Source organism: Pomacea canaliculata, linkage group LG3 (genome assembly GCF_003073045.1).
Source record: "Pomacea canaliculata isolate SZHN2017 linkage group LG3, ASM307304v1, whole genome shotgun sequence".
Lineage (NCBI taxonomy): Eukaryota > Metazoa > Mollusca > Gastropoda > Architaenioglossa > Ampullariidae > Pomacea > Pomacea canaliculata.
The window spans coordinates 22,040,933-22,068,233 of NC_037592.1; the positions used below are offsets into that span (position 1 = coordinate 22,040,933).

General features: G+C 37.0%; 1 protein-coding gene across 1 annotated transcript in view; it reads left to right on the forward strand.

The window, feature by feature from the left end:
- The window catches only part of LOC112560687 (protein diaphanous homolog 2-like), a 43,694-nt gene that overhangs the window by 7,718 nt on the left and 8,675 nt on the right, over nt 1-27,301 (forward strand). Inside the window, 22 exon segments of the mRNA XM_025232704.1 lie at nt 144-212; nt 463-526; nt 2,212-2,345; nt 6,003-6,111; nt 6,714-6,824; nt 7,102-7,220; nt 7,555-7,671; nt 8,391-8,509; nt 9,485-9,654; nt 10,072-10,224; nt 10,226-10,438; nt 10,872-10,986; nt 11,976-12,065; nt 12,813-13,009; nt 13,296-13,382; nt 13,874-14,026; nt 15,022-15,151; nt 21,430-21,554; nt 21,817-21,981; nt 22,117-22,252; nt 22,712-22,828; nt 26,186-26,194. Coding sequence (XP_025088489.1) covers nt 144-212; nt 463-526; nt 2,212-2,345; nt 6,003-6,111; nt 6,714-6,824; nt 7,102-7,220; nt 7,555-7,671; nt 8,391-8,509; nt 9,485-9,654; nt 10,072-10,224; nt 10,226-10,438; nt 10,872-10,986; nt 11,976-12,065; nt 12,813-13,009; nt 13,296-13,382; nt 13,874-14,026; nt 15,022-15,151; nt 21,430-21,554; nt 21,817-21,981; nt 22,117-22,252; nt 22,712-22,828; nt 26,186-26,194 — 2,702 coding nt within the window.

Sequence of the window (27,301 nt, forward strand, 5' to 3'; positions counted from 1 at the left end):
TTATAATTACATGAGTGCTTATGAAAATAGATTTGGGTTCTTGCACTGTTTTAAATTTTTTGCTTTTGGTTTAGAATGAAGCAGAGCAGTAAGAGAGTATCATAAAATAATATGATTATAATTTGTGATTTTTTTTTCTGCAGTTGGGTGATGGACTTTGGAGAGAAGGGGCTAAATGCAATATTAAAGAACTTGACATACTGCTGTGATAAGTGAGTTTTGACAGATAATTATCAGGAAGCCACAAATGATCATGGCATGTTAATTTTTTATCACATCTGTAAAATGTTATGAATCATATTCAGCAGTTGTCATGTTTTATAGGCAAAGCAATGTACGTTAGTGAATTTGTTTGTGAAAAGATTATGATGCTCTTCATATAATTGTTTGCATATTTAAGTACTTAAATGCGCAATATTCAAGCAGATTGTGTGTTTTAACTTCGAATTTGCTATCTTACAGCAAAACAGAGAGAAGAAGTACATATGAATGCGTCAGATGCCTGAAAGCTTTTATGAACAATAAAGTGAGTTCATTGTTAGTCAGACTGGAATTGTTTTTCCTATCTGTGCCATTGTGTCATAATGCTTACTTGAGCTTTGAAGTTGTAATGCAGGCTATACTAACCCATTGGATGTGTAGGTAAATAACAGCCAGACCTGCATTGGTGATGTGTGCACCATGAGCTCTAGGTTTAGCACCAGCTTTTGTCGTGTGGGGAAAGAGTAAACTATAGTTTACAAAGCAGTCTTTGGTGTTAATGATTTGATTTTCTTCATTGGCAATTTAAGTGAAAAAATGGAGAAAACGTGGATGGAATTATCCAGGCAGAAAGCTGTTGCCCAAACACTTAATTACTATCAGTCTTTATCAGTCAGCAGAGGTTTTATAGTGTCAGGTCCAAAGCTATGACCCCTGAATCCCTTTAGGAGGTCTGGATACCATTGTTGTGGCTGTGAACTTGAACTGTGACCTTTAACAAGGAAAGTGCATCATAGGTAAAATAATCTGTCGTAAGGGGATAAGTGTTTCTTTCGCTTCCTTTGTCAAAAGCATGTTATGTTGAAAACAAGCATTAATGTGTGAGTCAAGAAAATTTGGCAAGCATACTTGACCAGTCCCTTTAAAATACAATAACAATAAGTAGATGGAAATTCTGTTTTCTCTACACGTAGTTTTTTTAAGTGTTTCATAATACATTTTCTCTCCTTTGATACAACTGGTTGCAAGTTCACTGTGTGTACAGAAGGGTGTAGTGATGTCAGCTATTTTGATGCATATTTCAGGTTTTATGCAATTCACTATCCTGATTTCAAATACGAAAGAGACTTTGCTCTGTGATAAGCAAAACACCTCCTTGTTACCACAAGAAATGTCCTTCAGTCAGAATTTTGATCTGCTGTGTTTACTTGAAATGTTTTGTTTGGTTTTTTTTCCTGCATAATCTATAGTTTTTTAATTTCCTTAATGGATACTTCTTTGTTTTAGATATTTATTGATGATATTATACTATTATTTCAGCTCAGTGCATTAGTGACAAAATTAATAAAAAGTGATATGACACAACAACTACGAACAACTTCAGTTGTCGGTCTGAAGACGTTGCTATGTAAACAGTATTAGAAATCATTACATCATTGCAACATCGGCCTAGATTGTTGTAGAATATTCGAGCTACATCTAGTTCCTTCTGAAACCTTCTGCTGATCTGTGCATGTAGATACCTGTATGTATATAAGCACATCTTCTGTGGCAGTGAGAGATGGTTACATTTGAGCTGTCATGAAGTCTAGACTAGGCAAGTCATTTCAGACTAAGCAAGATTTTCGTTAACGTGACTAGAAACGAAAACCTGTGCTTGTACTGTTTATGTTGTCTGACAGTGCAAATGTTACTGAGTTGTTTTTTTTTTTTTGCAGCTGTTAAATACACCTATAGAACTTTTGACAAAAAAGGAAACAGTTTACAAACATGATTTTTGCATGTTTTGGGGCAGAAAAAAAGGAGGTGTTCTGCTCATTGCAGGTGTCTTTGCTATACTTTTTTAACATCATAGCTAGTTGTACAATCCCAAATGTGCCTGTTGATCTGTTACAATTCATTGGATGATGCTACACCCTAGTGTACACCCATAGATAGCTTTAAGTCCAACATTGGCACTGACCGCATGCTTCGTCACCTCTGTGTGTGTGTTTGTGCTCGGTGTTCCAGTATGGCCTGAAGCAGATCCTGAACCATGAGGAAGCATGCACCATCTTGTCAAGAACAGTAGACCCTTCTGATCCTCCCACAATGCTGGAAGCCATCAGAATATTGGCTGCTCTGTGTCTTGTGCCACCCAATGGGTGAGTGGAGAATGGGATGTTTTAACAATAAAATATAGGCTTCCATTAAGGGGGAAAAAACCTAAATATTCAAAAAAAATTTTAATAGAATTATTATGAGAAGATCTGACGCAATTGTACATTACAGGCTGATGAGGATGATAACAATCAGAGAACTTATATAGCACTGTTCCTGAACTATAGTCAGGCTCGTAGCTATTTACAAAACCCACCTTATTACTAACTGTAAAATATCTTATGCATCAATGCTCTCTCTCCCTGATAGACACATATAAACACCACAGACATGTTCACAATCTAAGGAAAGAATCATTGGAATTATTGTAGATAAGGCCTGCAGACAGGCTTACTAAGCACATTGTTAATGAGTCATTATTTTCATGGTCTTATATGGGGGCAACTTCAAGAGAGAAATATGTTAGATATGCCTGGCATAAATCTTATCTGTCTATAAGCAGATCTGTGCAACAGCAAAATGTAATATGGCTAGTTCTGAAAGGTGAAATCACATACCTTGTATCTTGAGATATCCATTTGTGATCCCTCCAAGAAGTTATTGAACATCTGTGGTTGGCTGACAGGCTGCTGCACTCTCTTCCTGCTGTATATCCAGCTAGTGAGCTACCTCAGCTTTTTTGCAGCTATTTTGTTCACATAGTAGCTGATGTTGAGGCTGAACTTGCTTAAGTGAATGCATGTTTGCCCATTCAGCGTCAACTTTTTAAAACTCCTTCCCTTATTTGATACACTATTAACAGACAGTAGAGTCTTTCAAAAGTGCCCCTAAACACTTGTTCAAAAAAACAGCTTTCAGACTGTTTATTTTTCCATAAATTTCACTTTTTACATTTCTTTTAAATTTCTTCTGTTGGTATTGTTAATGTACTTAGCAGTCAAAGCATGATATTAATGTTGTGGTAGAACATTATAAAATTATACATTTATTGTTGTTGAATAAGACAAAGACTGACAGAGTCTGTTGAAAGAAGGTAGAGTGTCAAATGCAACATGGTTCATTGACCACAGTCTTCAGTGTGAACTGATACCTCCCGTGTCCCTGTGGTTTAAGTCATTGCTGTAGATAGGGCAGTTGCTGCCAGGCAAACGAACAACAATTGACAACAACAGGAAGAATACCAGGAGACCGGGATGCCATGAAGGGAAGAGTGACAACAACGAAAAGACATCGCATGTGGTCTGTGCAAATAAAGCACAGTTGTGTTAATCTGAGAACTGGTATCTAGTGGAACACGTACGAGTAATAAAGGACTTTGGTTGCAGGTGAAGAACAAATTTCACTGTGAGCAAAGTGAATTAATAGATCACTGATGAGAGTGCAGTGCAGACCCCACTACAACCACAGCCAGATACATCAAAAAACAAAAAAAAAAAAAAACCCAGAAATTCAAGGTCAGTGGAGTCAAGGATTACAGGAGTGCAGTGTCATTGGTCTCATTTCAAGTGAATGGCAAGGATAAACCAGGAAACAAAATCAGATCCAAAAATGGACACAGTAAACAGATCATGTGGGCAAATGCAAGAATGTGAAGAAAAGTAAAACAGCAAGCAGTCAGATTAAAGGACATCACTCACAATACAGAGGACACAAATCACGTTTTCCCATGCCATGGATGATAATGAAATGACAGATGAAGTTATGACAATGTAGTAGTGGCAAGTTAATGCTGAAGATAAAACAGAAGAAAAAGATATGTCCACTTCAACAGTTACCAAAGGGAGATCCCTTAAATTTCTGTGTATGAGTATGAAACTACAGTTCTTTAGCATTAAAAATAATCTCTCCCCAGAGCACTAATCCTAAACACACTCAACTTGCTGCTGCTAATCTGTCTTTCTGTCCTATACGCCCCAGTGGAGCATAGGGCCGCAACCACACGCCGCCATCGGATCCAGCTGGCACCATGTCATGCCAGCTGTCTCTGCCTCTCTGTGGACTGATCTCCTCCACGTCTGTCTGGGTCTCCCAACCTTACGCCTCCCCTGTGGGTTCCAGCCCAGAGCCTGTCGCGTTAAATTGTCGACTGGCTTTCGTAGGGTGTGGCCAATCCAGCCCCACTTCCGCTTCTTGATGTCTAGGCTGGCAGGGTTTTGGTTGGCTCTCTCCCACAGGTCCGTCCATTTCCATCCATAGTACTTGAAAAGGCTACACTGGTCCAGTATATGAACCATTTTCCAGGCAGCCTATCTTAAGAAATCATTCAACTGAGATGGCAGTGCTGCAAGTAATGAATGACGTGCTATCTGCTTGTGATGTGGATCACATATGTTCACTGTCAGTGCTGGATCTGTCTGCTGTTTCATACTCTCAACCATGGCATCCTTCTCCATTGCCTTTATGTTACTTTTGGTCTGTCTGGCACAGTTTTGAACTGGTTTTGTTCCTACTTGACTCATCACACCCAGTTTGTGGTAGTTATAGACATCATATCTTCACATTCTTTGAAGTATGGGGTGCCTCTAGGCTTTGTTCATGGGTCTTTTTTATGCACTGTTTTAATCACTTTTATTTCCCTTCAACCACTTAGGCCTACAGTATCACATGAATGCTGATGATACACAGTTGCTAACATCTGGCCTCAACTCCCAGCAGGTCTTTATCACCATAGTAGAATCTGAAAGCCTGGATGTCCATCAATAAAGTAAAAATGAATATTGAGAAAAATTAGGTCCATCAGGTAGCCTCATCAAATAAACTGAAATGTGTGCCATTCTTTTCTGTCATTATTTTCCTGGGGTTAAAATTTCTCTTTCCCAGACCATCCAAAATCCTGGTCTTACAAATGGCGCATTATTATCTCATGAATCTCACATCAGTGGAGTCTGTAAGTCCTTGAGCTTTACAGGGTCAGTCACATACAACTCTATCTGTCACTTTCTGCCACCAAAAATGCTACTTTTCCTTCTCAGGCCCCACTGTTTAGAATTCTGCCACTTTCTCTTCTAAGTGTGTCTATATTTGAAGTTTTCAAAATTCATCTTTTACATAATCAGATGTACTGATCTACTCACTCCTCAGTTCTTCATATTCATCAGTTCACTTAGGTAATGTTTGCCATGGTGTCATACGTTTTACTGATGTTTGTGTTTGGCTTGTAAGGTAGTTTCAAGTCTTTTGTATGCAGCACATTAAGCTCACATCCATACTGGAAAATGTGTATTACTAATTCTATTATTATTATTAACTCATCATCATCACTGTCTCTTATCTCTGTGTTTAATGCTGGGATTTAGCCTGCCACATCATAAATAGCAAACAACCAATCAACTTTTTTGTTTTTTGCCATCTTTTATACTTCATCCTCATCATTGTTCATCTTTCTTTTTTTAATGTACTACACTTTGACCTAATTTGTGTGTCAAACACTGAGCGCATTCTCCCCAAGAGTGATTTTGTGCTGTATAAATTGCTTGTTTTTTGGGGGTTTTTTTGTTTTGTTTTTTTAATCATGTAATCATTGTAGTAGCACACATGACAAATCCATTGTCAGGGATCTTGCAGCTTATGCTCAGAACAGTTTTACCTCTATTTTATAAGGTGAGTGAAAACAAGTGTATTCTCAGGGTATCTACAACCAGTACGCATGTACATGTCTTAATATGCTTGCATATCTACATGTCTTTTTTATGTTTTTATAGCCATGAAAAGGCCCTGGAAGGTATCACTGTGTGTGGTGAGATCCGTGGTCAGGATCGTTTTGTCCCAATCATCTGTGGAATGGGCATGAGGGACAACCCTGCTATGCAGGTAATTCACATGTAAAGGTTCCTATGGTATATGGATTGATGATTGTTCACGAAGGCTTATTATCATTTTTTTATATCAACATTATACATGTAATGTCTTGTAGTTAAATCTTTTTTGCATTTCATGATTTAGATTTGTACTAAATTTAAATTTATTGAGAAGTTTCACCCTTCGTCCCTCCCTATCAAGAATTTATTTATATTCTGTGGGCGTATGCGTGGATGCACATTTAAAGAATGTAAGATATTAGTGTTTGTGGAAGAGGGTCAAGAACCCTGAGTCTAAAGTAAGAAATTGTTAAACTTTTTGAGTCCTTCTTCTTCTAAACACAAACGTTCTGATTTATTGGTTAGGGGTTATTTTGTTTTTGTTTTTGTTTTGGGGTTTGTTTTTTCACTTATTGGCTATCTTGACATTGGGGAAAAATTGCTGTAAGACAGTTATCTAGGCTGTCAAGAAGTAGAGACAGCATATTAAATAAAAGTTTTCACAGACATGGTTCTCATTCAAACAATTTCTTCAGTTGTGTTACATTAAAAGGATTCTTATGCATATACTTATGTAAGGTATTGTAAAGAAAACTTGTTTGTTTTTTGTTGTAGGTGGCCTGTGTACAGCTAGCTAATGCCATCATTAGCACACCAGATGATCTTGATTTACGCTTACATCTTCGAAACGAAATTATGAGGACAGGAATGATTGACCTTCTTTCAGTAAATCATTTTAATTTTGATATTTTGTCTCAGTCTCAGTTTATCCTTGCAGATCTTATCTCATATTATCAATATTTCTTTCAACTGAACTGCTACTTCCAGAAGTCTTTGGATTTTTGTGCATATCAAACTAATGCACACATTTATACTTAAAGGTGGTACCCACCTAAGTGGTTAAGTCTTTTACCATTTATTGCATTTCCCTCCATTTGCTTTTTCACAACTTGTGCAGAAAATTTGAGGTGTCTACATGTGTGTGTGTGTCCTTGCTTGACAGTGGCTAGACGTGCAAGAGGATGAGGAACTCAAAACCCACATCAACATCTTCCATGAACACAAAGATGAAGATCTAGAAGAGTTCTCACATCGCTATGACAACATCCGCATGGAATTAGAATATCCTTTGTTCTTTTCAGTTTGTCTATTTAATGGTGATTTTTGAACTTTAAGATGTATTTTATAAAGCAACCAAATAAACTTTTGAGATTGCAAATGATAATATTTTGGTGCATTTAGGATGCCTAGTATTTTTTGGTACTTTTACAAGTTCTGAAAACAATTATGTCTAATGGATCTCACTGCTATTCCATATTCTCACCATGTGCTCAAGTATACACTGCATAGTCTCTAAAAACACACATACAACTGAGAGAAAGAGAGAGATACATACAAGCTTAAGAAGAAAAAGAGCTCATTTACCACTTGTGATTGCTTCTTGACTTGTGGGCAAGGATGTTGAGGCTTGCTTCAAGCTGATTCACAACACTGTGAAAGACACTGTGGCCGAGCCATACTTTCTTTCCATCCTTCAACATTTGTTATCCATCCGGGATGATCTATTCTCAAGGTAATAATTTTCCAACAACTGACTTCTCATAGAAGGTTTTGTTCTGGAGAATGAGACATTGCATAATCAGAAATAATTTTACCTGGAAAATGCTGACAAATATAACGACAAGCTTAGAAATCTGCTGCTCCCTTAAAATTTGAAAAATTTCTGAAAAATATTTGTTGTACAGTTTTGTCAATATTTTCCTGTTCAAATGAACGATAGTCTGCATTGGCATGATTAAATTGTGCCTGTGGCACCTTCTTTTTGGTACCAGACACTTTATTAGGGGATCATACTATCATCCCCATGTAGATTATGTACATGTTATCTCCACTTGTAGATTAGATTTCTTCATGTTCGCTTCACATTTATATGCCACATCCACATGCTATCACAACCAATGCTGATGTCATTGTAGTCATTATAAGAGATTTAAATTTGTTTAAAATGTTAGGTAGAGATGTAACAGTATATTAACCAAGAATTGCATAGTAAAGGTAGGCTAATTAAAGTTTGGATTGACAGTTTGCCCCTTTTTTCCTTTTGCCATGTAATGTAACTTTTCCCCTTCAAAAGAGCAATTAAGCATTAACCACAGCATCTGATTTTTGTATTTGTTGTTTTCTCTTTTTATTGCACAAAGCGTCTTTTTACACAAGATTGTGTTATTTATTCAATAACAAATTGTACCTATAGTTCAAAATAAATCAAGCATATTTTGTCACTTTTTTAAGACCTCAGTACTACAAGCTCATTGAGGAATGTGTTACCCAGATAGTTCTCCATAGAAGTGGTGCAGATCCAGATTTCAGATACACCAAGCGCTTTGATATTGAAGTGGAACCTCTTTTAAGTAAGTGAGGCTTGAATCTCTGTCTGATGTCATTTTTTTGTCCTTAGTGTCTTGTCCTGTGACTCTCAAGAACAAAGCTGGACATTTACTCTCATTTTTTTGCTCAGTGTAGTTTTGTTTTGTCAGAAACTGATCTTTTTGGTATGAATTGTCTAACCTGCAGGTTCTTGAAAACAGCAATTTTCATTATGATCATATAAATAAAGTTGATTTATATAGTGCATTACTCCACTATCAACAGCATGCTTAAAGCATTCTTTTAAAAGTCCCCAGATATAATAATAATAACGGAAGCTGGTATCAAAAACAAAGAGTTCATTGCATGTTTTGGTAGTATATATCTGTAAATGTTGAGAAGAAGGTAAATGCCATCAAAATTGATATGGTCTGCAGCTTTGTTATTGCATAGAACGCATGTTAAGTCAATAAAATTCATCTTTGAAAAGTAGATGAAAGTTATTATGACATTTGTATGATAGCTCAGCTCGCAATCTTTGGTAATTTGGCCTAACTTTTGTAGACAGAAATATTCCATCCACACAACTCTTGTTAGAGCATCATGCAAATGGTCATTGTAATTTAGCTTTCTGGAGATGTACCATGTCAACCTGCCTTCATCACACAGGAAGCTTGCTGTGACAGCTCAGGGTCAAAACTTTCTGGAGAAATTGCAGGCAAAGGAATCGGAGTCCGAAATTGATGCACAGATCTAAAAATCTAACTGGCAAGATTGCAAAGATGTGTAATAGAAATAAAATGGTCAGAAAAAGAAGACAAGTGGTGCACACAAAATCAATTCAGAAACATAGCAAATAATGCACAGTTCAATATTTGATTCAAAACTTGAGGTAGATCAACTGTCAGATACGAAAACTGACTGAAAACAGTCATCAATTAGCCAGTTAGGCAAAGGGGCATCACTTTCCCAATGGATAAATTATAAATAAATAATCTGTTTGTTTATTATCTCAATAGGCAGTCTCTCAGAGAAGGCTAAGTTTGAAGACTCAGCAGTGTCCATTGGGGAGATGAATTCCAAGCTAGAAATTGCAGTCACAGCCAAACAAGAGGCAGAGGCCAAGCTTACCACTCTGGAGAACAAAGTCAGTCAGTATGAAGCAGAAATCACAGAGCTGAAGGCAAAGGTAGGGTTTTTGGTTTTTAATGTATTTACACCCCTAGAAAGGTAAAGTTCAGATAAATGTTAACCATAAGTTCTTTCGTACAATTTTCAACATTGTGTTATGGATGTTGTAAGTTTTTGAACAAGGGCCAGTGCTGATTTGTTTTCCTTGTTTCATTTCTTTTGTTTCAGTCATTGCTTTTTGTTTCATTATTTGTTAAATTTTGTTTTTGCGTACGTGAAGTTTTAAGACAGATTTCATTTTCTAAGACAGATTTTGCAACTGTTATGCAATAATGAATTTTTTCTGCTGACTCCTTATTGTACAATATTTCTCTCTTGTTATGTAGAATGATGAATAAACTAAGTAGAGTGATTGGCTTCAGGCATGTTGAAGCTATTTTGTCTTGTTGAAAACCTCAGTGGTGATTGTATGCAGATCACTCAAGGCATAGGTGCCACCATTTCTGCAGCCATCAGCCATGGTCCCCCAGGCCCCTCATCTGGTGGCCCTCCCCCACCTCCACCCCCACCTCCTCCTCCTGGCTCAGGTATTCCTCCACCACCCCCTCCACCACCTCCGTTTGGAGGTCCCACCCCCACCCCCTCCGCCACCCCCTCCAGGGGGAGGTGCACCACCTCCACCACCGCCACCGCCACCTGGTGGTGGCATCCGACCTCCCCCTCCTCCTGGCATGCCTTCACCTGCCATGACACCTCCTTCCTCAAACCAGCTGCCCCATGGTATGAAGCCCAAGAAAAATTATGAAGTCAAAGTGCAAACTAAGCGTCTTAACTGGAACAAGGTTAGCAACTGATTTTAACAAATACAAATTTTAGTAGGTGATACAATGATGAAAAGAAGATGCTGTAACAAAACAGCATGTGAACATATGCTTTCAATAAGTAATAATTTTTTTATAACCAATAAAACTTATGTTCACATGCTGTCATACACAGAAGTAACAAATCATGTTATCCTAAAATCTGATGTAATTCGCAGCGTCTACATTATCAGCACAGGTACATGCATGAAAGACAGAAAAAAGAATGCATATAGGCATGAAGTAGAAACTGAATGTCCTTACAATTCAACTGGAAATTTTTGAAAGGTCAGCAAGTTTCCTTTAAGCTTGTTTGGTATAGTTGTGCACAAGACTGAATGGGTTTTATTTTCTGTTTGGACAAAAATCTCAACTAAAACTTTTGCTTCAAAACATATTGTCACCTTGATTTCAGCTGAATGCAAAACAACTGGACAAGAATTCTATATGGGTCAAGGCCAGTGAGGAGAAATTTGAAGACATTGAGCTTTTCCTCAGTCTAGAATCCATGTTCTCTACTAAGGCACCAGGTGCGCAGATATAGAGAGTGCTGAAGAATTACTGCATTATATTCATGACATTTTTATATCTGGTATTTGGTTCTTTCTTTCAAAAGCAAACCTTTCATTAATATTTATTTAGAAGTACTTTTAATGAGTACATAATATACTACACAGTGCATCATGGCTTGTACACACACACAAACACGAGAGACATAGCATCACTATGTCACATTTTGTCAACGTTTTTCTTTCTTTAACTTACCTTTTCCAGATTTACCCCACGTTTCCCAGATTTATCCCTCCATTCCCAGAACTACAGTGTTCCCTCGCTACTTCGCGGTTCATATATCGCGGATTCACTACTTCGCGTTTTTTTTTTTGAGTGAAGTATCGATCGCTACTTCCGCGCTTCTACAAAATACCAGAGATATTTTTAAACAGCAAAAGGATGAAAAATATAGCTATATTTGTATTTCTATTAAAATACCATGGTTATTTTGTAGATAGAAAGAAAGAAATAATTGTGTAACAGAAATCCATTGCTATGCGTAAGCGACGAGCCATGATTGTTATCTCCCATCTCGAAGTCAGTTCGCATCAGTTTTTGGGTTTCTCTGAGTACAGTTATAATTTTTGTACACTAATTTGTTATTGTATTGTATTAATACCATGATTAATATATTACTTTACACTCACATGATATTGTTTTACATGTATATATTATTATTGCATGTATGTCCCTATTTCGCGGAAATTTCGTTTATCGCGGCTGATCATAGCACCTATCCCCCGCGATAAAGCGAGGGAACACTGTAATTTTGTCTTTAATTAATTTAAAAAGAAAACAATCTATGAACTTTTTATAAACTACAAGATTGTAACTTTAAAAAGTTAGTGCATTTAAATATGTGTGTGTGTCTACATGACCAGTCACATTTTACAGACAGGATGTTTTCCTTGACATACCAGGCACAAATGATTTTTTATAATTGAAATTTTGTTGTATCTTTGAGCAGCCCAAAAAGAATCCACAGAAGCTGTGCAAAAGCCTGTAAAGAAGGGCAAGGAACTAAGGGTCTTAGATGCTAAAGCTGGTCAAAATCTATGTGAGTAATTATTTAATAGTCAGCAAAAACAGATTAAATCAAGAAAGCAGATAGTAGGCAAGTAGTGTATTTCTCTGCTTCAGTGTGCTTTACTTAAAAAAAAAAACATCTATATATAGATTCAAAATACTCAAAGTACACCTTTAAACACAGACCTAAGATATCAGCAAACAAGTCTATGGAAAAATAACAAAGATAGAAATGTAAGGTAGCAAAGAAGAACGCTACACTCAAGCATGCCGCAATAACACTGGATCAAAATAATAACTGTAAAATATAACAGTAAGGTTGGACAAGATCTTACTGATGGGTATGTCAAGACAGAGTTTATTGTTGTGTGTTGAACTATTTGAAAGACAAGCCTCAGCGGACACGGTAATTATAGTGCACACAGATGGCAGATAGAGATGTCGCATCAACATTAATAACAGTGCAAAACAGTTCACACGAGATCAGCAGGTTTCAGTCTATACACTTTTGGTAGATCCAGAATCAGAAAATGTAGTGAGCAAGGATCAAGTAAATAAAATGTTCTGAGATGAGAAAGCATAAAATTTGCATTGAAGTTTAGGTATATACAAAACTTATCTGATAATAAAGAGGAAGACAAAAATATTTGCAGATACTTTTAAACTGCTCTTCTGGAAAAGGACTAGTGAGATTGTTTATGCAGTACCAAACAAGGTGTAAAATAAATGCCTAATTTGAGCTTCAATTAGAGTGTGCAGCTGAAGTTTCCATTTGCAGCCATCTTGCTTGGCTCCATCAAAGTGCCTTACAAAGAAATCAAGCGGCGTATTTTAGCCTGTGACCAAGAGAACTTGTCGGTAGCTGTCGTAGAGCAGCTGCTGAAGAACATGCCAGACCAAGACCAGATGAACAAAATTGCTGCCCTAAAGGACCAGTATGATGAGTTGGCTGAGCCTGAACAATTTCTTATTGTGGTTAGTACACATCGTATTTGTTAAAAATGCTTGAAGATCTGTTTGTAAGTAAATAAAAGGACAGACATTCACATTACTACTTCTAATGTAATTAATTGACATACAAAAAATGTTTTGAACATTCTCACCCTTTTTCTCAATCTTACACTTTTTCACAAACACACAATGCATACACACAAAAATATCTTTATTATGATCTAACTTAAACTTATAGTTAGGCCATAGTTCTAATGAGAATTATCAAACCTTGATTGGTTTTATAGCTTTGTTTTTAATCTTCTGACAGATGAGCTCCATCAAACGAGTGAAACAAAGACTCGAGTCAATGCTTTTCCAGATGAAATTTCCTGAGATGGTTGATGACATCAAACCGGTTTGTAAAAGTTAACAACTCTGTGCTCATTAAACCCAATGGAATTGCCAGTTGCTGAGTAGCAATGTTTATAAAATACAGTCCCAACTCACTATCCACCATCCATCACAAATGTTAGAAGAGAGGTGAGGGTGATGACATTAAGAGCAAAATGTGACAGAAAGATGGGGATGTTAATAAAACATTGTGGCTGTAAGTTTAGCTGACTGCTAAGCATTAGCATGACTATGTACTAGACCTCTGTAAGTCATGACATTTTACCATCAACCTGTACGTCTGTTCATTTTATTAGCAACCTGTGATAGTTACTGATGTATGCAGTTTGATGCCATAGACCTCTGATGTTAAAGGCATTTGCTGTATTTCTTATTGTGCACCACAGATTGTTCAGATAAGCTAGCAGAGCAATTTCAATATAATGCTTTCACTTGACACTATTGTGTGTACAAGGTTTGAGTTGTTAGATTTCTTATGTGCTTGGTCTGTGTCAGGATCTGGTGTGTGCTACTGAAGCATGTGAAGAGGTGCTGAAGAGCAACCGGTTTAAGCAGCTTCTAGAACTTGTTTTATTGATGGGAAACTACCTCAATACTGGATCTCGCAATGCACAGTCTTTGGGATTTGATATCAGTTTTCTGCCAAAGGTAAAGCAATGACTTCATTTTGCTGACAAGTTTTTGTCTTTCTTTAAGAAGATGCAACATAAAAAGATGTCAGGGCTCATAACCATCTTTTTTAACATCAGAAAAATAGGTATCTTAGTTTATTGGGATTTAAATCAATTTTTAAGTTTTCTTCTATAATCAGCATGATGGGTCAGAGTTACAGGGTCTGTACAAAATTTTGAAAATGAAAAGGTTTTGTAAAAATAAGAAATTTTTAAGACCTAGGGAAAAAATTACTTTGGAATGGTCAGCACAATTTCCTACAGTGCATTTGAGTGGTTTCCAAATTTAAAAAAAAAAAATCCATCATCCAGATAAATTTGTGATCAAAATGAACTCAATAATGATGTAATCTGATGCTGACGACTCTGATGTGGCAAAATGTTATGCAATTATCATAAAATGTGCATTGTGTTAAAACACATTTATCCATACCTCTAAACATGCAACAACAAAAATATTTCACACAAAGTTTTTGGAGCGTTTTTTTTTTTTAAAGAACAGTGTTTATTCTGCATGAACCTTTTTTGTATCACAGCCTGCAAATCAAATACAAAAGTTACTATTCACTGTAATGACATACTTGTTGCTTGCTATATGTAGACAAAACAAACAACTTTTTTCAGTGAAGATGAGTCATCTGGTATACATATTTATATTGACTTAGATCCACATTCTCTCTCTCTCTCACTCACACATACACACACTCTCACATGTACACAGAGCAAGATGTGCGTGAATCAACCAAGGATGAAATTCACTTGTTTTGTGGTTCTTCCATCCTCCTAGCCCTGTTCTACACTTTAAAGTGATGCATGGAAATCTCCCACAAACTGGAAAAACTGTGGATTTAGATACTACCCTCTCTCCTCTTGCACACTTCTTGGTTTATAATAGATTTTTTTTGTCATTTGAATAGTTTCCACATTAAAAAATTTAAAAAAAATAAAATTGGCATATTTGTCTGCACTCAGCTGGAAAACACCAAGACACAAGATGGAAGGATAAGCATGCTGCATTTCTTGGCCCAAGTCATGGAGGAGAAGTACCCAGACATGATGGGCTTTACAGATGAGACGATCCACGTGGAAAGGGCAGCCAAAGGTCAGTTTTGCAGCATGTGTATTGTCCATTTTAACTACTTTATTTTATCATTCTAGACATAAAAGGTATATAACAATTGTTCTTAGCTCTTCATACCATCCATGAATTGTTGTGAGTGTAATAAAACCTTATCCTCCTTGAAGTTGATAAATAGATGGCAATGTCCACACCTTTGATTGATGCTAAGGAGGATTTTTTTTTGGTCTACTCTTTGCTTCAGTTTGTCACATGAAAATAAGCTGACCATGCCACACACATACCAGGCAACTGAAATTAAAGTTAAAACAAACAAGCATGAACAATAAGCAGCATATGTTTGTATTTGCATTATTTTTGATGCACTACATTTATAGTAGGTATAGTAAACTGTCATTTGGTACAGCAGTAAAGCAATTGTTATGAAATTCATGACAAGTTTTAATAGCATAATTGCACATTTTGTATAGGATCCCAATAAGCAGTAGCATTATACAAAGTTTAGAAAAGCCAGTGCTGATCTCATAACATCAAAGAACACAGCTGGTTGAATCTGAAAGAGGTTAATTTTTTTCCATTAGCAAAATTTTATATACTTATATATGCATGCAATGCACTTCCATGCAGACACACAGATACTGCAACATATTTTTCTGTGGTGGTACCGAATAAATACTTTTATGCAAAGATCCTGGGGGGAAAAACCACAAGAAAAGTAAACTGGTGTGATTTTATTTTTCTTTGAATCAGAGCTATTATCCAAAAATAGTAAGTATGCAGACTTCACAATTACTACTAGCTTTAAATTAACATCTGACATTGACACATTGCTAAAAATTACTGATTTATGCAACAGCTTCAGATTTACAGAAGAATTCATTTGAAATATAGAGGTAAAATCTGATTTATTCCTCACCCTGCAGTCTTCATCAGTTCAGTATATTTATTTAGATAAACATACAAGTCAGAAAGCAAACTTATAATTCTTAAAGGATTCCCAAAACATTCAAAAGTTGTATAGTGTAGTCTGGTGTTAAATTGTATTACAAAATTTTCTATCTTTTTTAAGATGTCTGTTGTATGTTCATTCCATTTTTGTACCGTTCCCCATCCACAACACCCACCTGGAATTTTATCACCCTACCCTACCACATACCTGTATTGACTTAGTAGAATCTTTAATGAACAATCCTGTTTGAAGTGCTCTCTGTTTTGCTGCATTGAATTTTGCTTCTTGCTCCCTGGGTGTCACTGACTGCTGTCACCTTTGCTTCTTTAGTGCAGACTATGCTCTGCTTTCAATTGTGTTGCCTTCAAACTTCAAATTCAATCTGAACTCAGGGCCGTTGAGAGCCGGCACAGGCCTCAAGTAACAAATAACTGGTCAAGTTCATAGATTCAAGAGTGACAAAAAGCTAAAGAAAGACAAAAGTTATGTCAGACAAATCAGTAAGAAAGCCTTGTGCTTGTTCCTAATCTCAGCTGTCTGATTCTCCACCAGCAAGTCAGCTTTACGACATCACCTCCCCACCATTGGCAGAAAACAAGACGAAAGTCACTCTCAACATCAGTGAGTCATTGTCATCAGAAGTGGTCATCATGCAGTTCGACAGTGTGGCCTATGTCTGTATACAAGAATAGACAAAGGTCACAAAGATACAGCCACAGTGCATCTAGCTAAGCACTCGCTAATAGGACTTCAGTTGGCTGTTTAACAGATTGATCTAGAAAACAGACCGCAAATTCTCAATATATATGTATAAACAGAAAGAAGTTGTATTAACCAAGCAGCTACAACATGAGACTGTTCTCCCACATTGCTGTAGACCAGGGGTGGGCAAATAGCGGCCCGCGGGCCGCATGCGGCCCGCCAAGTGGTTCTCTGCGGCCCGCAGAAGCCCTTTGGCAACACAAAAAAAATATTACCGAAAACAAGTTGCGATTAGTCCCTTCCCACGCCTGCTGCGTACTAATGCCGGCCTTGAACTGTCTCGCCGTAGCCAGTGGACCCTTGTTACACCTGAGTTACGAAGCGGCCTGACCAACTTAGGAAGGTCATGACCAGACAGTGTGGGGAGGGGGATGTATCGTGCGTACCCCACCTTCACACACAAACCGTCGCAGCGTACTTACGCACGCACACAGTACCCTCGACACGGTGGACAGTCGGGTCCCATCGGTGGAGGAGGGGGGCAAATAAAGTTGAGACTACGTTTTGCGTAACCATGGTTGTGGGAACAGACAAAGGACGGTTTCTGGAACGTTCGACGGGGACAGGATAAATAGTGTAGTTTTGAGTGGTACAAGGCCTTTGAGTTGTGGAAGTGAGAGTGAAAGAAGGCAGCTGGCCAATCATTTCGATCCGTTATTTCCTGCAAAAATGCTCTGGTAAAAAACGTAAAATTGAGAACGAAGGTCGTGTTTTTAATGAAGAAGACTCACAAATATTTCTTCACCTATTCTGAACAGAAAGCAGTATGTTTACTGTGCCAAGATACCGTTGGTGTGCTGAAAGAATACAATTTACGGCGTCATTATCAAACAAAGCACGGAGATTTTGGATGCAATCTGGCCGATGGAGAAAGAAGAAAAAAGGCTTTGGAATATGTCTCAAAGCTGGACAAGCAGCAATCTCTGTTTAAAAAAACATTCATCGAATCAGGATACTGCGCTGGAGGCAAGTTTTAAAGTGTCTTACTTAATTTCGAAGCGAAACAGACCTTTCTCAGATGGAGAGTTCGTAAAACAATGTATGATGGATTGCGTAACTATAATGTGTCCGGAAATGAAAAACAATTCGAGAAGTATTTCATTATCAAGGAGAACTGTTGTTCGCGTGTAGAAATGATCTAGCTGAAGAACTAAAACAACAGCTGACGGATGCAAGTAAAAGTTTTTTTGTTATTCATTAGCACTGGACGAGAGCACAGACATACAGGATACTGCCCAGTTACTAATTTTTCTTCGTGGTCGATGAAAATTTCACAATCACACAAGATTACTAGCAATGGAGTCCATGAAAGACACAACAACTGCCAAGATATATGTGATTGTGTTCTAAAAGCAGTTGATGACAGCGGTTGAAATGGAACATCTTGGCTAGTATTACTACTGATGGTGCAAGGGCCATGCGTGGAAAAATGTAGGAATGGTTCAAACTTTTGGAAAACAGAATAAAACAAGACAATCCCAAATCAAGTGCTCTGGTCATTCCATGTTATTCTTCAACCAGGAACATTTATGCAAAGCAGCACTTGATATAAACATATTATAGATCCTGTATAAGTGTAATCAATACAATTCGAGCAAGAGCTTAAATCACAGACAATTAAAGCTCTACTGGAGTATAGAGGCTCAGCATGGAGACGTCCTCTACCACAACAACGTCAGATGGCTGAGCCTTGGAAAGTGTTAAAGCGAGTTGGGACTTGCGGCATGAAATCCTGATGTTTCTGGACATTAAGGGAATGGAGTGGACTTTGTTTCCAAAATGAAAAGTGATTTTTGTGCAATGTGAAATTGATGGGTTTGCTATGATGTCTTTGAAAAGTTAAACCAGTTAAATGTCATGCTGCAAGGGAAAGATTTATTGGCTCATGACATGTATAAAGAGATACAAGCATTTCAAAGAATGTTATCTTTATTTTCAAGGCAGCAAGTGAAGGAAGTTCACACATTTTTCTTTGTTATCAAAGGCAAAAGTACCTGCCTCACCTGCATGTAAAATTTAGAGCACAGTTGACAGTTGAATGAAGAGTTCCAAAGAAGATTTGTGGATTTTAAGGAGATGAAATCAAAAATTCAACATATTATCATGTCCTTTTTCTGTTCATGTTGATGATGCACCTGATGATTACAACTTGAACTGATACACCTTCAATCAGATCATGCATTGAAGGAAAGGTTTATTCCCTGTCACTGGTTGAGTTTTATAAGTGCCTCTCCAACAAATCATTTCCTTGTTTAAGAGTATTTGCTGCCCAGCTATTTTCAATATTTGGTTCAAGTACATCTGTGAGCAAAGTTTTTCCTGCATGATATAAACAAGCCAAAGACAGGTCATTGCTTTCAGATGCGAACTTGCAGTCAGTTATGAGAGTATCTACCAGTAATTTTGAGCCAAATTTAAAAGAATTGTTCAGCAAAATTGTATTCAAAAACATTTTTCTCATTAAATTGTGTGTGCTTAATTGTTCATTCTGGTTTTATAATTATTTCTACAGTGTTACATATTTCATGTGCTCATTATTAAATAAATGCGTTTGTTTACAATTTGGCGATTTTACGTCGTTTTTGTATTCAATTACAAGGTGCGGCCCTCGGACTAGTCATGACCCAGCAATGCGGCCCTCGCAACAAAAAAGTTTGCCCACCCCTGCTGTAGACAGTCATTTCTGTTCTTGCCATCACTGCTACATGTTTGTTTTCACGGTGATCTGCCGGAGCTGGTGGTCACATATATCTTGTAGGGTGTACTCCATGATCTGGAAAACTTGCATAGCAAAGGTGTCATACATAGGAGTGTGAAGGCTAGCCATGTTTTAATATCAGCTAGGGGACAGTTGTGTATCACTACCTCCACAACTCTCTCGCTATAGTCGAAGGAGTCCGGCTCATGTGAACAATCTATGACTACCAACATGCTGATGGTTGCCTCCAGTATTTGTCTGGAAATTCTTGAACAGAATCTGGCTGTTAATCAGTGATTGTAAAACTAACCTGAATTTAGCTATTTTTTTAGGGATTATTTTTGAGACCAGCATCCATTATTATTATGTTTGTGTGTTTTTCTTTTTAGTAAAGTGCTTTGAGCCCACCTTTGGGGAAAAGCGCTGTATAAATAAGCATATTATGTTATTATGATTATTATTATGATTAAGTATAATGAATCTCTGCAGCATTATAAATTTGTCACAAGTTCACAGGATGTAGAGTCAGAAGAGCTGTGATGGTTATGTTTGTTTGATACAGTCAAATCTCCCTACTATGCCACCCCGCTACTATGCCACTCTCGGTACTATGCCACTTTTGCTCGGTCCCGACTATAAATTCAATGTAAAAAAAAATTTACTATGCCACCCCAGACTCTCGCTACTATGCCCACTTTTTTTTGACTGTTAAAAACACAAGTTGTGAAATTCCGCGCAGTGCTCGATTATTATACTGTACGGTAGTGTGGGACATCGCAGTTAGTGGGATGGAACTAGCACGCACACAGGGAGGGTGGAGGCTGGCAATGTGGGGTAGTGTCGCTGGCCGGGTGACAGCCACGTGACAGAGAAGTGTGAGGGTCGACTAGCAACAGGATGCAGGTGCGCGGATGTTTGGAAGGGGTGGAGGATGAAGAGGTGAGGGGGAGAATGAGAGGAGACAGCTAGCCGAAGCCACGATTCTTGAGAGCTTTGACCAGACCTGGGCAAAGGACTCCTGTCTCTGACCGGCCCGCCCGCCAGTATATATACTATACATACAGTATTAGGTAAAACTGAGTTAACTATATTAGTCCGGCCCTCTAAAACCATCCCAATTTCTCATGCGCCCCTTGGGAAAATTAATTGCCCACCCCTGCTTTGGACTGACGGTAACTTGAACAAATAAAGCCGTTTTTACGAATCCTCTCTACTATGCCACTCTCGCTACTATGCCACTTTTGCTCGGTCCCGGTAGGTGGCATAGTAGGGAGATTTGACTGTATATCTCATCTGGCCAACCATCTGTTTGAGCTTTTTTCAGTTACCCACATATTTTTTTCCAAATTTTCGAAAGCCAAAATTTGTTTTTTTATCAGTTTTTTTTACTTACCCCTTTCCTCACATTATTTGCCATGTCCCTCATCTCAGTATGTGCTTCTTTGATTAGAATATAACAATTAGAAGCAGTCAGAGGTGTGTGTGTGTGTGTGTTTGAAATAAATGATATTAATTGATTGATGGATTGTTTGGCAAACATCTGTGTCAAAACTAATGTCAATAAAATAGAACTAAATTTTTCTTTTCTGTCATGTTTTTGTCTCTCAAATGCAAGGTTTTATGTACAACCTACCATACCAGCACAGCGCGCGTGTGTGTGTCTATGATGCCGCCACCCCCCTTTCCCCCATTCGCACTTATGCGTACATATTGGAATATTATGTAAGATATTTTTTAAATATTGACTGTCTTGGCAGCCATTTAATTCCTATCATAACCTATTCCCATGAAAATCTTGTATGAAATTTTATTTAAAAAAGACAGACAACACTGTTTTAGTAATTACATGCTGTTAGATTTCCATTTAACACAGATGAATGCCTTTGTCCCCAGTGTCCATGGAGTCAATGCAAAAGAACCTGAGTCAGATGGAGAAACAGTTGAAGCAAATGGAGCTGGACATCAAGAACATTAGCAAGGGTGCTGATGAAGATGATCGGTTTCCCAAAATGATGGCCATATCCTTTTTTTGTGAAATATCTTGTGCATGTTATGAAAGGATTATTCCAGTCAGTTAAGTGTGTACGTTTTATTTGGGATTTCTTATGCTTGCGGTCTTTGACTATCTTTTTTCTTTGACTAGAAGAATTTTAGTCTCCTGTACGCATGTTGAGTTTACTTGCATGATAAATTTTCAGTTCCATTAGTTTCTTTTTTAAAGACCTATTTTTATTTGATCATTTAAAAAAAAAAAAAGGCAGTGTCCTTGACACACAGTAAGAATTCCTAACAAGTGCCCATGACCAACATGAACTGCTGAGCACCATGTTCAAGAAATTAGAAGGACAATACAAGGATCTGTCCAAATACTTGGCCTTTGATCCTAAGAAGTATGCTTTAGAGGAGTTCTTCACAGATATCATGAAATTCAAGGATGGTTTTCAGGTATATAACTTTGAGTAAAAGGAAGAATGTCTTGTATATACGATGAAGCAGTTCTTCCCCTCCTCAATCATGTTCAAAATTTATAGCCTAGTGAAAGAAAAATGTCCTGAGTAATCTTGGTGTTGTTTGTGGCAGCGAGCAGTGAAGGAGAATATCAAGATGAGAGAAACACAAGAGAAGATTAAAAGAGCCAAAGAGGCAAAAGAAAAGGCTGAACGTGAAAAGAAGGAAAAGAAAGCAAGACAGATGGCGCTGCTTGACATGACAACAGGTAGGGAGGATAGTTTACATGCAAGTATAAAATTATAGGGTTATATTTATGAAAGTAGCATGTTTCAGCATCTGTAAGTTCATTGCTCTCTAATAATAATAATAGGTCTAACCCATATGTTTGGTAAAAACATGGCAAATTAGGAAGATCTTTTGTAACTAGTTGACCATTTTGAAGATTTATTGTTAAAGAAATGTAAAAGGAATCTTAAAGAACAACCAAGAGAGAGAGATAAAATGTTTGCAACATGGTGAAACGACACCAGAGTTGGGATGTATTAGCATCATGTTGAAAAAAACACCAGAGTTTAGTTGTATAAAAGAAACAACCATAATTGTATAAGTTTCAGTTTTCAGGCTTTTTTCCAGTTATTAAAACAATTGTTTAGCTCAATGTTTGATTAATAATAGGATAGATCTTTCAAGATTTTAGTCCACTTAACTGGATTTTAACTGACAGATGATAACCAAGAAGGTGTGATGGACAACTTGCTGATGGCTCTGAAGACAGGTCAAGCTTTTAACGTCAACCGTGAAAAGCGTGATGGCAAGAAGCGAACTCCTCGAGCTGCTGGAGGTAAGGATTTTGTGGATTGTGCTGTCATCCCTAATATATAGATGCTGTTTGGCAATACTCTGTTGTAATTGTGAAGATAGTTTACATTTTTGTGTTTAGATAAATAAAATTTGTGAACAGATTTTGCAACAGTTTAGATAGCAACTAGACGACAAGGCTCAAACATTTCCTGACCATGCAGTGTCAAGTATCTACTGCAAAATCTGCTGCAAGTGGGCCACCTACTTATCACCTAGTTACAGTTTGTATTACCCCACTCATTCCACAAGTTCAGACTCGTAAAACAGTTTTATTTCTCACCTATTTAGCAATAGCATTATTTTTGCTGAATTACTTGAAAAAACTAATTCAGCTGTGACCAGTACAATGCAAATACGCAATGCAACTCACAAAAATAAGTGATCCAGAGGTAGTTATTGTATAACTTGGAAGTCCAGATCATTGCCCATTAATTTCTTTAATGTTGGAGAAAATTTTAGCTCAAGCCATTATTCATCGGGGGAGATCATCATTTAAAGGGATTTCCTTTGTTTTGTTTTGCTTTTTTTTTCTTTTGGACTGAGCCAAGTGCATTTCAGCACAAAGTCCTAAATCAGAACCATTTTATGTGTCTGTGATGCCAATTTGATTCCAACATGTGTGAATTAAAGACATTTCAGCTGAGATCTAAGAGCCAAGCTTTATTTCTAAGTAGCTGGGAATTCAGAAGTTGTGCAGACTCTCACTAATGCTGCTTTATTTTCTTCATAATATGTGATTTGCATTTTGCAAAACTCACCAACAGATCGGATGTCAAATCTGTCACGATCTCGCTCAGGCCGCACCAGCAGCACCTCTTCCTTTGCCTAGGTGATCACTGTGTCAGTGCATGGTATTTGCCACATAATGAATGGCATTCGTGTGTTGACAAGCATGCACATCGTCTGTACACTGTGTGTGTATATATATATAATCTGTTAGTTAGCTTCATAAAGACCTACAGCAAGTCATTTACAGCTGACTTTACGTTGCTTTATAAATGATAAAACCTCTAACATTGAAATATTATTAAAAGTAACATTTATTGTTTACACTAGTTCTTTCATTTAAAAAGAGTTCTTAACCTGTATAAAACTTAGATGTGTATGTCTACAGAAAGAAATTTGTAATGACTGGCAAGTAACAGCTTTTGTAGCGTTTAATCAATCCAAACAGATTTTATGGTACTTATGTGTTGGCATGCCATAGATTCTGTTGCTGTGATGCATGAAAAGGCATGTGAAACGTACAACGCACAAAAAAGGTTTGAATGATACCTGAGTAGTTTTATGTTAAATGCCTTTACAATACTAGAGTTTAAAACTGCTGAAAATCTGAAAGTTAACATCACCAGTTTGTCATTTCTCTAATTGTCATGTTCTCCTTAGTGTTACATTGGCCTCCTTATGGTTCTCATGATATTTTTGATGATTCTAAAGGGAACTTGATTTTTGTCACTAATATGGAGAAAACAGTTGGTAGAGTGACATTCAGGTTGTTGTCATCTGCATATTTAATGGCTTTGAAAGTTATGATTTATATGTGCATACTCAGTGTAAAGCAAAATGAGGAAAATCAAAATAAATCCTTTCCAGCTATTTTGTTCGGAAGTTTTACGCTGCCATTTCAGTTGATGAAGCACTTCAATTTTTATTCTTATTTTCATTTCTAGTTTAAGCTGTTAAAGAGAACTGTTGAGATCTACAAAGTCCTTTGGAAGGCAGATTGAAATTACTACCTATCTTTGAGTTCTTGCAACGGATCTAGTAATGTTATAAGTGTTCTTCAGTGGCATGCTCTTGTTTGGGTAGAGCATGTTTTGTTGGCAGTGCTTTAGCTTTCAGAGAATTTGTAGTATTTTACATGTTATATAGCTCTATTTAGCTTTTCTGCTGTCAATCAATTAGAAATTGCAAGTTCATTTGAATAGTTCTCCAGAGATTTGTTAGAATTTCTGTTTCGTAATGGCATACACATTCATAATGAAGGAGGCATGGCTGAACTGGCATTTAGAAGTGATAGAAGGGGATCTGGCAAATTCTTTAAAGTTCTTAAGTTCGTTTGACTAGAAGGTACATACAATCAAAATTTTTATACAAACAGTGCACTTTTACAAGGACAAACTTCTGATTTCAGATTTAGGATTTTGTACCAAGCATCCTATAGAAATTTTAAAAGTTTAATATGCAGCATTGCTTCAGGCATAAATATTTAAAGCTATTTGTAGCTGTGGATAAACACCAGTTGTTTGTATGTTGTTTTTATAAAGGCTGATATGTGTTTCTATGACTGCATGTACATGCATGTGTGTGGGACTGTGCATCTGTTTAGCCAACATTTTGTACAGAGTGTGGGTCTTGGTGGGTTTGTTTCTGTGCAGTTCATCATGTTTGCTAATTATTTTTTTTTTGTGTACCCCAGTAAATTGGATGATTTGGATGTAAAATTAAGAGTTAAAAAAATGTGCCATCATTTATTTGATAACTGAAGAAAACTTATTCATGAACATCTGAACTGCTTGTAAAATGATGATGATTGATGATGATTGATTGATGATGATTGATTGATGATGATTGATGATGATGATGATTGATTGATGATTGTTGTTGATGATGATGATGATGATGAAGAAGAAGAAGATGATGAAGAAGATGATGAAGAAGATGAAGAAGAAGTTTTATAGCGCGCTAGTATCCGCATCACAAAGATGCGCTCAATGTAAAGGTGTCTGGTCACACTGTTGTGTAGATTAAATACAGTTCATACACATATGCATACAATGGTGTGATACATTTTGAGCTAGCCTTTAATGGTGGAGTAAATCACTATTTAAATTTACTTTATGATTATTATTATTACACGTTTTCATGTATCATCATGCAGCAGAAATCTTTTTGTTGCATTTGGTCACTAACGCTTGTGTAGTAAAACTAACAATTATTAAGTGAATTAATTTCAGAACAATAGTTGATGCGCAACTATAACTAATTTTATATTCCACCCCTAAGTCTTCTTTGCTTTAGCACATAATACATAGTACATGTATATTGCAGTGTACAACAGTATAGCAACATATAGGGCCAATATTTTCTTTGCATGTGGCGGCATACAGGAAATGTGGTATACTAAGCACTCAAGCCAGTGGCAGCTAGATGGGACTGACAGATGAGAAACATTATTTCTCATCACTCTTTCTTCCTTCCTCTACACTGTCTGTAATGTAAATTAGATATTGTAGCTGTTATGACAATATTGCCTCTTTAGAAAAGTTAATAGTTAATGAAGGGCCTAAAACATAAAACCAGTTTTTTTTGTCTTGTTCATGCAATCTTGTCAAAGGACGAGGAAGTATGTCATCTGATTATTGAGGGTGGTATGCTTGGTGTTGGTTAAGTGGCTTATGGCTTAAACCAGGAGTGGGAAACCTTTTCTCGTTGTCAAGGGCTATTGGGATATTTATAACATCATTTTCGGGCCATATGGAATGATCAACCTAAAAATTAGCCTTCTGTATATTAACACTTTTGCAATGTGTACGCTGCCAGGCTCTCTGGTGCTGACTGTCCTCTGAGTCACCACAATACAGGCAGACAGGCTGTAGGCACATAATGAAAAACATGTGTCTGTATCTTCTTAAACTAAATTTTATGTTGTAATGAACAGAAAACTCCCAGAATTATTTGGAGTCCTGCCTGTAGTTGCTTTGGCAGGGCCAGATCAAATGATTTCGCAGGCCAGACATTCCCCAACTCTGGCTTAAACAGACCTAAATGCAATGCAATATGCCATTTATAAATGTTGTGGAAACAGACACAAAGTTCACTTTTTTCTGGGGAGATGTTTTTTTCCTTTCATTTCTTTTATTTCATGTCAATGAATGCAGACAGAATCAATCATTATAAGATTATTATTTCTCATGGGGTAGAGGATTTGACGGGTTTTATTTTGAGTTGTTAGCAATTATATTACCTCTCTTTTTTTTTTTCTTCTTTTTATGCAGATTATCATCATCATCCTTTATCTTAGACTAATGCATCATGAGATAAATGTGTTGATAAAACAGAAGTAGCTCCTTCATTGTTTCAAGAATTTAATTGCTGTTTTAAAAAAATGTGTTCACACAAAGACTAGAATCTATGGTGAGAGGTATTAGTACGTTTATAGTGTGTGATTGCAGACAGAATTTTTTTTTTTTTTTTTGTAACCTTAGAGATCTTCCAAGTCTTCAGCATTTTAGGACTGTCCGGTTTACTGTGTAGTCTCTAAGTTGTGCATAAGCTAAGGTGTCAATCTGTGATATGAGTTATTATTTACTACATGCATCGTGTCCTTTATGCAGGCAATGAAGGATGGATGCATGATTGTGTTGATGTGCAATTTTATTTAGGTCATGCATGGGTGAAGGTTATAAATGGAAAGTATATTGCAGACAGGCAATGGTAGTTTTGTTCCACA